Below are 12,216 nucleotides of genomic sequence, written 5' to 3'. Positions count from 1 at the left end.
GGTTTGAGCATTTAAAAGCTGGTTTTGCATATGCCTGTCACAGTACTCAGCATAACCAACATTTTTGCTTTGAAAAAGTATATAGCACCTATTGAAGAACTAATGTGTTTGGACTCCCTTGAGAGGAAGGGCACTTGGAAAAATGAGTCACAGTTTATTTCCAAACCTTGAAGTAATCGGTATATGACTTTTTTCCCCCTCTGAATGTTTGAAACCGTTTGTCAGAAAAGATAAGCTTCAGCCTTGGTTAAAAAAAAAGCAATCATGCGGTGAAACATTTTAACAGTTCAAGTAAGGGCCAGAAAAACTATAACCCCTATGAAAGGTCAGGTATGCTGTTTTCTACCTTCTTTTTTTTTTTTTTTTAGTTCAGTCATTCTTTTAATTCTTCCTGGAAGTAATTTGTAATACAGAGTTTGGTGATGTGTAGTGTCCTGAAATAGATTTGGAAAATACATCTATTAAGTAGTGCAATTAATGATTATCCGTTGGGTTGTTTTAAAGATAACTCAGATGTTTTTCTATAAGACTATTACCAAGGTTATAGTTGTTACCTCATTTTGCCTCTCTTTCTTTCAGGAAAACATGACCAAGCAAAATTTATAGCAGAAACTAGAACTTACTCATAACTTAGTACAGTGAACTAGAGATTATATAGCATCACGATAGTTTTCAGCAAAAGAGAATCTTACTTTCTTTCCTGTGCTAGTAATTAACTATCCTTCTTCAGCTGAAGTCCTGTTTCACACAATAGTTTTCTTATCTGTGTATATTATTATAATAGAAATAATACTTAATAGTTTCAGACAAAAGATGATGAGTAAATTGTCATCATTACCAGATTTCTTGGCTGCCTAATATTAGGTTTAGGGACGTTAATATTTATGTGTATGGAAATGGACTTCAGTCAACAGCTGGCGTAGCAGGAGTAATTGTGTATTTAAGTGTTTGCATGGGTCTGTGGATTTTGTAGCTGGCCTCATGGTAGCTGCGTGAACATTGACATTTCTTGTTTCATGAACTTCCCAAACCTCCACACTCCCACATAGATTTAGTTCTTTCATTTCCATTATGAAACCGAACTTGGGGAAATTAAGATCTGGTGTACAGGGATGGGTATTTTTAGAAGGATCCCTGAGCACGTGAAAAATGCAGGAGGAGAATCACAGTGTATGCAGGGCAGCCCTGACAGCAGGTGGGAGTGTTATTAAACAGAGGCCAAAGGTACTGCGGGCCCAAGGCAGTGTGGCAGCCAGATCCAAACTAATGATGTCAAGTCCAGGATTTGAGGTGTAATGACAATATAGCTTTTTTGACAGCCAAAAGGGTCTGGTCTAGGTCTGGAACTGACTGGAAGAGTGTGCTTCATTGTATTCTTGCCTGTGGCTGCCACCAGTAGCTGGATTTCAGGTGTTAGTCTGAGACAGTAGCTGTTGAACACTGTATCAAAGTTGAATGACCCTTGCTGCAAAGTAAATGCAAGTTTTCCATGCAGCATGTTGGAATGCTAGAGCTCTGAATTAAAGTTATCTGTGGAGAAACTAAAGGCTGTGTGAGAACTTCTCAGAAACAAGGTTTAAAGATATAATCTGATAAAAATAGCAGTTACATCTTACGCAAAAGCCATCAGTCTCTCTCATTTTCCAGAATGGAGGTTGCTTTTTTAAATGACCTGTAATGTCACCACCTTTAGCTTTCCTTCTGTCCCCATTGTAAGCCCAAATGCCTCTGTCCCAGAGAATATCTCTTACTAACAGTTGCATAGTATCTGATTTGTTATGGTGGATCAGGTTTTTTGCTTGGTATTGTTCATGAAGCTGGCAAAATTAGTGTGGATTTACTCTGTGATGCCTCTTGCTGTTTTATGTTGTGCAGATGTCAGGCAAAGTGAAAGGAATGGGAATTTTGAGTGTCTCTCATTCCTTCTACCTTGTCAGAAGGTTCTCATTGACTCTGCTCCTCTACAGAAAATGCAAAGAGATAAATTAAAAGAGATAATTTTTTCCTGCCATTGTGGTTGTCTTGTGCCTTTTTTTTTCCTGCTTTGTTCTGTTTTATTCCTCTTCCATCTTCACAAAGGAAAACCTTCACAAAGCCCCAGAAATGTGTGATGCTCACATGCTGAGTGAGCTGTGCCAACACCAGATCTACCTTTTATTTAGTCTGGTGTCCTTGAATTCTGAGGCTGAGGAGCCAATGGCATAAAATACTGAAGGTCAACATCACATTGACAGTGACTTTGCCACAGATTATTTAGTTCAGTTCTGGGTGATGGCTGACAATGCTACAGGTGGGATATTGCTACTGGCCAGTTTTGCCTTTCTCTTTGTGTGGCAAAGTAAAATGGTTCAGCTGGATGCAGTCAATAGTTGTTTTGGGGCGTGGGTTTGCCAAGTATTGAAGAGGGGACACTAGTTACTAAAGGGTGAGGGCAGACTGATAATGATATGAAAGTGTGAAAAGAAGCAGAAAATGAAACTATTATTTGGCATGAATATGTGTCCTTAGGCAGCTAAGTGCCTGTACAGATTTATTCACATTTCACTGTATTTGTTGTGTTAGTCAGTGGAGGTCAATGTTTTCCTTGTCTGGGTTAACAGTAGGACTTTTTTTGTAGCATTCTATATTTCTGCTGAGGAGGCAGTGACAGAAAGCTTCTAAGTGGTGTGCTGGTGTGTTGCACATATTTGGGCTAGTTCTAATAACCCTGTTAGAATGATGGTTCATTGTCTTGATAATTAACAGAGTCCAGTTGGTCCGAGGTAGGTATTTTTAACTTCAAATGCTTTTAAGAAAGGAAAACATGAACAGCACCTGCTAATGAACAGTTATTTTGGAGTTCTTATTCAAAATTATGTTGTTATTTTGCTATACAGTAAATGGTAATAGGATTATGTGTTGTATTATTCATCAAGAAGATGGCTACATATCTTCCAGTGGTATGCTGTTAATGTGCCAAGCAAGTGGCACGCGGCTGGTTTGCTTTTTCATTCTCTCAAGAGAGGATATTGTGTTTTGTGTTGTGGTGTAGTGTTTTGTTCTGATGGATGTAGAAATGGGTGTGCACCCTGCGCTCATTGTTACTGGCAAAGGCAAGAGCGAAGCACGTTTTTTGCCCTTGGAGTGAAAAGTGGTGAGGTCTGTGGGAGACCTTGTTCCGTGGGGATTCTTGTCACGATCTTGCACTGATCTTAGGAAAGCGGTGCCAGCTGCACACAGCAGCCTGCCCTGCAACGCACCAGGGACCAGAGCTGCGGGCTTCAGGTGACCTCCTAAGCAGCTTGGATTGAGGCATTTGAAGGTAGAGATAATGACCTAAGAGAGAGGGTGCTTTCATCAATGTGGTTCTAGCCTTTCCTTAGTATTGTGAAGGAATTTGTGAAATGCTTCATATGCCAGCATGGGTAGAGTCATATCCAGAGTTCTTCGTGCTTGATACCTGAAGGTCAATGCTTTCTCTTTAAAAGTCATATTTATAAATATTTTAGTAGTTTGCAAGTCTTTGTTTTATTGTTTCGTTATTGAACACTCCCACTAAAAATGTTTTCCAAATCAATATTATTATTATTTTTGTTCCTGATTATTTTGAGTTTGGTGGGGGGTTGGTTTGTTTGTTTAATCCTTTACTTTGTTATCTGCCTTCCCCTACCTCCAAAGACTGACAGTGGCTCACTCACACTTCCCAGTTCTGAGTTCTTCACTGACTAACTTTGAGTCCAGTTGGGAAAACATATTTTATTTTTCTTCCATTCCTGTTCTGTTGCAGATTTTGACTTGAACTATTTTTGGCATTGGAGCAAGTTTACAGACTACGTGCAGTGTGTCCTGACCTTCACTGGTGTGACCAGTTACATCACTTACCTCTGGCTTGACTCATCTGTCTTTGTGGAAACGCTGGGCTTCCTTGCGGTGTTCACTGAGGCTATGTTAGGCGTTCCCCAGCTCTATCGTAACTACCAGAATAGGTCTACAGAAGGAATGAGGTATGGTGTTTGTCTTACGTAAAACAAGTTAAGTGTGTGTGTGTGTGTGTAGGTAAATCTTTGTGTAGCATGGGGAATGATTTTCTAGGCAGGGCAATGTCATCTTTCTGAATTTTGTTTGAAAATACAGCAGCTGTTGGACTAGGTTTCTCTGTCAGCAGAAGCTGGTTCAGTGCTGCTGAAGGCAGTGGGAGCTCCATTACACCTCTGAGGGCTGACCCATTGTCCAAGTCTAGTTCCAAGATGAAACATGTTTTAGTAAAATAATGTAAAACTATTGCTGTTGCCATTAGCAACATATTGTAGCTCAACTCAAGCTGTGCTACATTGGTAATCAGAAATGGACTAAAGAGATCTTGCATATCAAAAGTAATAAAGAGCAAGAAATATTTTGAGCTGGCAGCAAATAATTCAGTGTAACTCACATATTAACTCATCACTTTTTCTCACTTACCTACTCATCACTTTTTTTTAATACATTAATTTTTATGTAGCAAATGACATCAGTATTTATTTATGTGTAAAAGCTTGTAACTGACATTTTAAAAAGCTCAAATGAGACATTTACAGTCATGACTGGGAAACCTTCTGTAAACAAGCGTGGGACAGAAAACTTTGATCTTGTGCTCACTGCTGGGGCATTACAGAAGATTATCTTTTCATACTGTTTACTGGATATCTCAGTCATAACACTAAGATTTCCAAATTCTAAAGGCAACTTGTAAAGCTTTCTAAGAAAATATTCACTGTGGTGCATCAGTGCAGTGGTCTGTAAAAACAGTACAGCAGAATATTCAGTTCATGGAGTGCTGTGATCATTTGTGGCTGTTTCCTCTTTCATTGTCTTGAAATGACTTCTGTTTCATTGCTTTTAAACTTGCTGGGATAATTTTTACTTTGGTCAATAAAAATAATCATTCCCCACTGCCCCCAAACCAAATTAATTTTGTCCTTTGTTGACATTGTTCCTTTCACTTGTTTGGCTTGGAGACTCTTCTACTAGCTACTCTTAAGTTCTTTTCTAGCTTGAAATGCTGTTGAGGGAGTGTTCAGAAATTTACTTTGATGCTTAAGGCATTTTTTTATTTGGATTTTTGTTTGACAGAGTCAGGGTTAACTTGCAAAATATTGGGGTATTTTTATGCACATGCTGCCTTGCAAAATTCTGTACCTGTGATATCCAGAGGCAATTTACCTACTAGACCTTCTGTATGCTCTGGTTTGACTTTTCCTTTATGTTTTTTATCTGCAAATCATAATACCATAATGCCACATTATGATAACCACTGCCAGATAGTGTTTTGCTTTTCCTTAGCTCCTCTCTGAGGATTTGAGTTTCAGTTTTCCAATTTCCTGTATATGCTGTTAAGCACAAGGAGAGGAAAAAAAACCCCTTTGTGCTTCACAACAATGCTTTCTTTGTAAAGCATTAGGCACAGAATTGCAGAATTCTCATCTAAAACTGTTTGGCAAAAGAGTGCTGTGTCTAGTCAAGAGAAAATATATGAAAGCTCCTGTACCCTTGCTATCAAACAGAACCAGGTCCAGCGATAGCCACCCTCTTTATTGACTGTGCCCACAGATTTTTCAGGAAGCATTTACCCTCTCTGGTTCTGCTCTTGAAGCAGTACTTTGCCTGACATTGGACATTGGTGGTTGAAACAGTGAAAGCAGAAAGGAGGTGCAGCTGGCTAACAGCTTTTGTGGAGGGAAGATAGTGTAGCATGTCCTGGTAGGCTGATGACTGAAGAGTAGAAATTTTGCCATAATTAAGTAAACAGAAATAAGTCATTCAAAGGAACAGAAATTTTCATTATGTTCTCTTTGACAAATCACCTGATTACTTTTGGAATCAGTACTTTATAGAAACTTAGAACTCTCTTCTATTGTTTGAGTACCTTTGAATAGTTGCAAACCTAAATAGTACAGTCATATTTTCTATTAATTATGGTACTAACTTTGACAGAAGTGCTTTTTTAAATGAATTGTGTTAATACCTATCAAGGAAATAATCACTTAATTTAGTCTCCATTCAGTTCAAGGACAAAACTAGTTCTGTCCAGTCACCTAGGAAAAGAGTAATTTAATGACTTTAATTGTTATCGGGATGGATTAGAATCATGGGTATGATTATGTTTTCATCAGTTAGAAAAAGGAAGAAAGCAACCTCAAAACTTAGGAGCTTTGAAATACAGGAGGCATCCTGTGATATGGTAAAAAGCATTATGAGGTTAAAAGATTGCTCATCACTTGTAAATTTTGTATATATTATGTGGTAAAATATTTCAAGATCTTGACACCACAAAAGAGGTCTGGCAGTGGGACTGAGGTGGGCTACATATCTTGAAGTCTCAGAAGCCACAGTACAAGTGACACCCAAACATGCCCATCAATGGTTAGCGTGGGATCACATGGGTCCTGCTGCAGCAGCTGTGGGGCTCTGGTGTGCACTGATGTCTCTCCCTGGCTGCACACTGGGAAGGCAGCAGCACCTGCCTGGATCAGGGCTGTGTGTGCGGCTTCAGAATCACATAATCATGGACTGACTGGGGTTGGAAGGGACCTCTGGAGTTCATGTAGTCCAACCCACTTGCTAAAGCAGGTTCACCTAGGACAGATCACACAGGAATGCATCCAGGTGGGTCTTGAATGTCTCCAGAGAAGGAGACTCCACAACCTCTCTGGGAAGCTTGCCACCCACCCTTGAGATACTTATAAATATTGATAAGATCCCCTCTCAGCCTTCTCTTCTCCAGGCTGAACAGACCAACTCTCTCAGCCTTTCCTCATAAGAAAGATGCTTCAGACCCCCGTCTCTCTGCGATCTTTGTAGCTCTCCACTGGACTCTCTCCAGTAATTCCTGGTCAGAGGGACAGAACCAGGTAAGGGCTGTGTCATCTCTCTGTGAGCTGTTTCCCAGGTCTCCCTTCTACCCCATGGCCAGTTTTTAGTCAGCTTGAAAGTAACTCCCTTTCTGCACATCTTTGACTGACATGTTTGGCTGTCGTTGAGTGAAAGGCTCAGAACTTCGCCACCCAGAGACAGCCAGCACAATCAGTTCCTCTGCTTGTGTTTGTATGAGGCTGTCTTGAGAAGTCTGGCCTGAAAAAGCTGAATGAGGAAAATTGAAAATATTAATTTAGCCCCTCCTGTGACAGTACTGGGTTGGTCACCGTGATCACTCTGTTTTAAAAACCTCAAGTAACTGAAGGAGAAACAGGCTGCACTTATTGTCTCAGAAGCTGCTAGAGACAAGAGTTGGAAATGTTAAGAATGCTTTTCCATTCAGTAATGTTTTATGAGGTGCGCTGCAGCTGTGAGCTAGTTACGTGCAGGAGTTTATCCCAAATGTATACAGTAAAGTAAGTGCAGTGTGAAGGGGTATGAAAGAAAGAAATTATATTACATTTATATCCCGATATATTATTTCCTCTTTTCCCCTACAGATAATAATAAAAATACTAGAAGATAGTATTTCTTAGGGACACAAAATTTCATTGTGGGGTGCTTTTATTTGGTACTGATCTATAGCTTTTTCCATTATGACACAGGCAACTCTTTATATCATTTTTAAAGAGCAGCTTTTGACTTCTGAAGACAGTGCTTGTCCCAGAGACAAATCCTGGCTTTATTCAAACTCTGAAGATAAATGCATGCTGCTGGATTTTCTGCCTGTATTGGATAAGCCAGGTGGTGTGGTGAACAGGTGTAGAAGGCTTTATTCAGGTCTGGTTAATCAATGTCCAGCCACCTCCAGTAGTGAGATTTTAGATTTAAGGAGATTGGGGAAGTGCTCTAAAAATGCCACTGCTATGTTTTCCTGGGATTTTTTTAGCCTGAGAGAATTTTTGAATCGTGAATAGGTACACAGCCCCAGTGAGTTAGTTCCTTTGGAGTTCTGCTGTTTAAAAGAAAACAGAACCTGAGCTAGAGAGAAGTATTATGGCAACAGTTGTGGCTATGCATTAGCTTACGTCGTTAGATGCAATCAACATCTGTTACAGCAACTTTGTTACATATCTCTGCTACTTTGGGGAGGTTTGGTAAAGGAGAAAGTTAGTGTAAAAGGACTTAAAAAGTGTTAAAAGGAAGGTAAGTTAAAAGAGGGTAGTGCAGGCAAAGGCAGTATTGATTTATTTTTTTTTTTCCACTCAGCTTCTGTTTCTCACTGACAGAAAATTGCATGGATGAGAGCAAAATCGAAGAAATAGGAGTAGGGATAATGGAAGCCTACATGAAAGATTTCCTTTTCTGAGTATGCTTTATACATAAAGCAGACACTGGCCAGTACAGTCGTGACATGAGTTAGTGCATTGTGTCTGGTCTGGGACTAACACCAAGGAAGCTGCTGAAGAGAGTTAAGTTTCTTTCAGGGTTTGGAATTGTAGCCTCCAGATGCTGATATAACAGTGTCTACTCTTGTTCTTAAAATAGTAGCTGCTTTATGTATTAAACAATCAAAATAGAGAAGATCGAAGAGGGGTATGAGAAGTGGGGGCCATTTAGTTTAAAAAAAAAAAAGAAAAAAAACAGAATGGCTTTGTGGGTTCAAATCATCTGATACATGTTTTTCATTACAGAAGGCATTGTGTAGATAATCATAAGGGGCTAGGTTATAAAAGAGAAAGTGGTTTTCAAGAGAATAATTAGGAACTGAAAGGTAAATCTGTGACCTTCGCAAATGGAGAAATTAAGGTCTTAAGTGTGAGCCAGAAATACATTGGGTAAATGCAGAATTCCTTAGTTTCTTCCTAAAAGTGGTTTGTACTTCATGTTGTATAGGCCATTCCTTATTTTCACTGCCTTTCCTGTTTCACTAAGTTAATAAAAACTGTCAGCATGCTTGCACATTTCCTGCTTTAAACTAGTCTCATTATTTACTGTAGTTCTGTGATTGTATTAATTTGTCTTCCTAAATGCTCTTTCTTTCTACTCAGATCTTTAGTTTTCTCCATGGGTCTGCAAAAATAGTTGTTATTGCTTCTGAGGCTCCAGCCAGTGGTCAATTTGTTGGGGGAGTTTTACTTGTTTCATTGTTTCTGCTTTGGTGACATTTCTTCTTTCATTACTGTGGCACTGATCAGCTGGTTACTGTTGTCCTTTATGGTGGCCTTTATATAAAGTACTCGTGTTTGTGTATTTTGGACTTTACATACACATCCAGGTTTGCAGGACTTTGGGGAGTAGTCAGTATCAGGTTTTGTACCAGGTTTTGGTACAACCATCAGGCTTGCCACTTAGAGCTTTTCTGTCCCCCCTTTTCATTTGTGGTTCTGATAGATACCACAAACATCAGATTCACTTCCTGAATCTGGCTCTTTTAAAGTTAAAGAAAGTGATCTCTAGTCCTCAGAAGATTTCTGATTTCTTCTCCCTTTGATGTGTTACTACTCAGGATGAGGGCAGATTCCTGTCAGCATGTGAACAGGTAGACTGAAAACATTATGTTCTGATCCCAGGAAGCAAACAGATTCTCTCCTCTTCTTCGCAACCTGTTTTCAGTTACAGCCGAACTGTGATTGGTGCTCCGGGTTCAAGGACCTGCCCATTCTGCTCAACGCTGTGCGGACTTGTGGCCTGCGGGTTGCTGTGCTCATTCACCTCTGTACTTACTTGCTGACCTGCTGTGTCTCCCCAGAGCTATTCTCTCAAGGCCTGCAAGCAGGACAACATGGGGCTGCAAAGACAGTTCTTGGTGCCATGTGCACTCAACACACCTGAGAATTTCAGGAACTGAAGGAAGGGGCAGGTAGAAAAACCCAAGAGGGTGTGGGAGGCTTTCCTTCCCTCACCCTCCCCACATTTCTGACAGTGTGAGCAGCAGCATCCACTTCTCTTAAGCATCGTCCAGACTGTAGCACAGTGTGGACTGCTGAAGCTCTTGCACATACTGAACCTTTCTCACATCTCTTCCCCTGGCACCTCATCCCATAAGTTCAAAAGTAAATTCAAAGCAAGTAACTTCAAACCAGAAGCATTCGTCTTTTAGAAATAGTCCAAGGCTTCTTTACAAGGCTTCTTTTAGGAAGAAAGCACTGCTGGTATGTCTAATCAGTGCTCTCTTCAGTTGATGGATTTCTCTGTGCCCTGAAAATTTGCAATAAAAGAGAAAATTTATTGTACTTCTGTTACAAAAACATTTTATTAAGTTTGGGTCCTCTGTTTTCTGTTGGCAAGGAAGTGTCATGCAAGGTATTTTGCATAGTTAAGGTCAGGGCTTGCCAAGTCACAAAAGGTCAAAGTTGAGCTTGTAATGAAGGCACCTGAGAGATGAAAGTTTTCTAAAAATGTGTTTTTCCTCTGTTGCAAACAAATTTGGGAACAGAAGTGCCTCAGTTCTTGAAATTCCTGCATCTGCATTGTTTTGCCAGAGTTCAGTGCAGCCAGTTGTAGGATAAGTTATCTAGTTATGTCGTTGCAGAATTGTGTTCCTCAGTGCAGTAGGACTGAGTGGGATCAGAAATATGGAATGGAAGTACATTGAGATTTGGGTTTGGAGAAATACAGGTTGAGATGCAAGGATGGAAATATCCATAATGGTAATACTGACTGTGATGAAGATCTGTAAAGTGACCAGAGTGGTGAGTAATTAAAGTGGTTAATAGATGAGCTAGAACAGCAGGAAGAAGAGGCTGGTGGAACTTAAGCTGGGAAGTGACTTTGCAAAGTGGTCCAGAAAAACGAGAGATTTTCTTTTACGAGTTGACCTGCAATATGGTGCATTTGGTCCCCTGTTCCTCAGACACAGAGGACAAGAAACCAGAAGAAGAGTGAGAAGTGTAGTGACTGACATGTTGGATGATCTGCCCAAAAAGTGAGATGGGAGAGGAAGTTCTTGTAGTATTCTTGAGTGGAATGTAGAAAGAAACAAAACTTGGTGTCAGAAAAAGCTGTTTCAACAAGGCTCAAAGTTAGGGTTTTAATTTGTTCCAGGGAAGATGGCTGGGAATGATATATGTCCACATAAGGGAATAGAATTATATGCCAAGCAAGTTGTCCCGGCATTGTCAGGTAAGCTTTCAGGGCAGTGGTGAAAGCCCTGTCCCTTCAGATACTTCATCTTGTATTAGAGAATTTCCTAAAACAGGATTCCTAGTGTGCAAAGGGGCAGATGGGAAGTTTGAGAAGGAAGACAGGCTAGAGAATGTCCTTTTTGAACTGCAAAGACCCTACTTTGCATCATGCTCCTGTGTGTGGGACATGATTCTTGATGCTTTTATTTCTTGTCCACAGCAGGGCTTAAAAGTGCCGATCTGCAGCCACTGTGGTAATTCTGTGTGTGAGAAGGGGCTCAGAAAGCATTGGTTTGTGGTGGTGGCACCTTCTGATAAAGTACAGCCTTCTGCTGGGCATTGCTTTGAGAAACAGCACAGCTGTTTGTATGGTGTGTTACTGTATGTACGGTGCATTTCTCTATGTATGGTGCATTACTGTCACCATGGACTTCACTTCTGTACCTCCATGCATGTGGAAGGAAAGGGGAAAGCCTGGCATTTCATATGAAGACTTAGGTGCTGACTTAACTTCCATATAGAGCTTGCCAGGGGTTATTTCCTTATAACAGCAAAGCTTTTTTGAGAAGAATGTGAGCTTCGTTTCTTGCAAAACCTTGCCGTATTTCCAGTCAATAAGCTGACTGGAGAGTAGGGCTTTGTCCTTGAGTGATCGCTCTTATTTAACACACATTTCTCCAGTGTTTTCTTAGAATGTGAGAAGCATTTTACTAGCCGAAGGATGTGACTAATTCACGAAAAGTAATGACTGCAATATCATTAGATTTTTGTCGTGGGGAGAGGAGGCGGGGCGGGGGGGAATGCTGGCTTTGGAGACAACTTAGAACGAGGTAAGCACTGGAGATAGCACTGTTATCTTGTGAATGTTATCTTGTGTATGTTGACCGTAAGTGATAATTGCAGTTGTTGAATTGGAATACTAAAAGCATGCCCAGGTTATGTACCTGTTGCCTTATGAAGATGAAGGGGAAAACGTGCTCAAATTACCTAAATTAGATGAAGAGTCTGATGATTTCTTTGTTGGTCTAAGGCAGGAAGAAAGCATTATGATTTGAGCCTTGGGATGTGGCAGCTGTGCTGAAGCAAAGCTCTCTTCCCTCCTGTCTTTTGGTTATCTTTCAAATTGAATGTGTCCCAAGTTATTTAGAACTAGAGAAGGAAATACACTGAATAGCGTTACACAGGGACATTATTTTGCCATCTCTTAACACTGGCCCTG

General features: G+C 40.3%; 1 protein-coding gene across 2 annotated transcripts in view; it reads left to right on the top strand.

Moving 5' to 3' along the window:
• SLC66A2 (solute carrier family 66 member 2) overlaps positions 1-12,216 on the top strand; it is a gene marked incomplete at both ends in the record, with an annotated part of 61,007 nt that overhangs the window by 39,768 nt on the left and 9,023 nt on the right. Inside the window, one exon of one of the 2 annotated variants that reach the window (XM_080340600.1) lies at positions 3,767-3,983. The exons of the other annotated variant lie outside the window; for it this stretch is intronic. Coding sequence (XP_080196726.1) covers positions 3,767-3,983 — 217 coding nt within the window. The remainder of the gene's footprint in view (positions 1-3,766; positions 3,984-12,216) is intronic. 2 annotated transcript variants of the gene reach the window in all.

Source organism: Nesoenas mayeri (assembly GCF_963082525.1).
Source record: "Nesoenas mayeri genome assembly, chromosome: 2".
In the NCBI taxonomy this organism is placed as follows: Eukaryota; Metazoa; Chordata; class Aves; order Columbiformes; family Columbidae; genus Nesoenas; species Nesoenas mayeri.
This window is presented reverse-complemented; position numbering and strand designations above follow the sequence as displayed.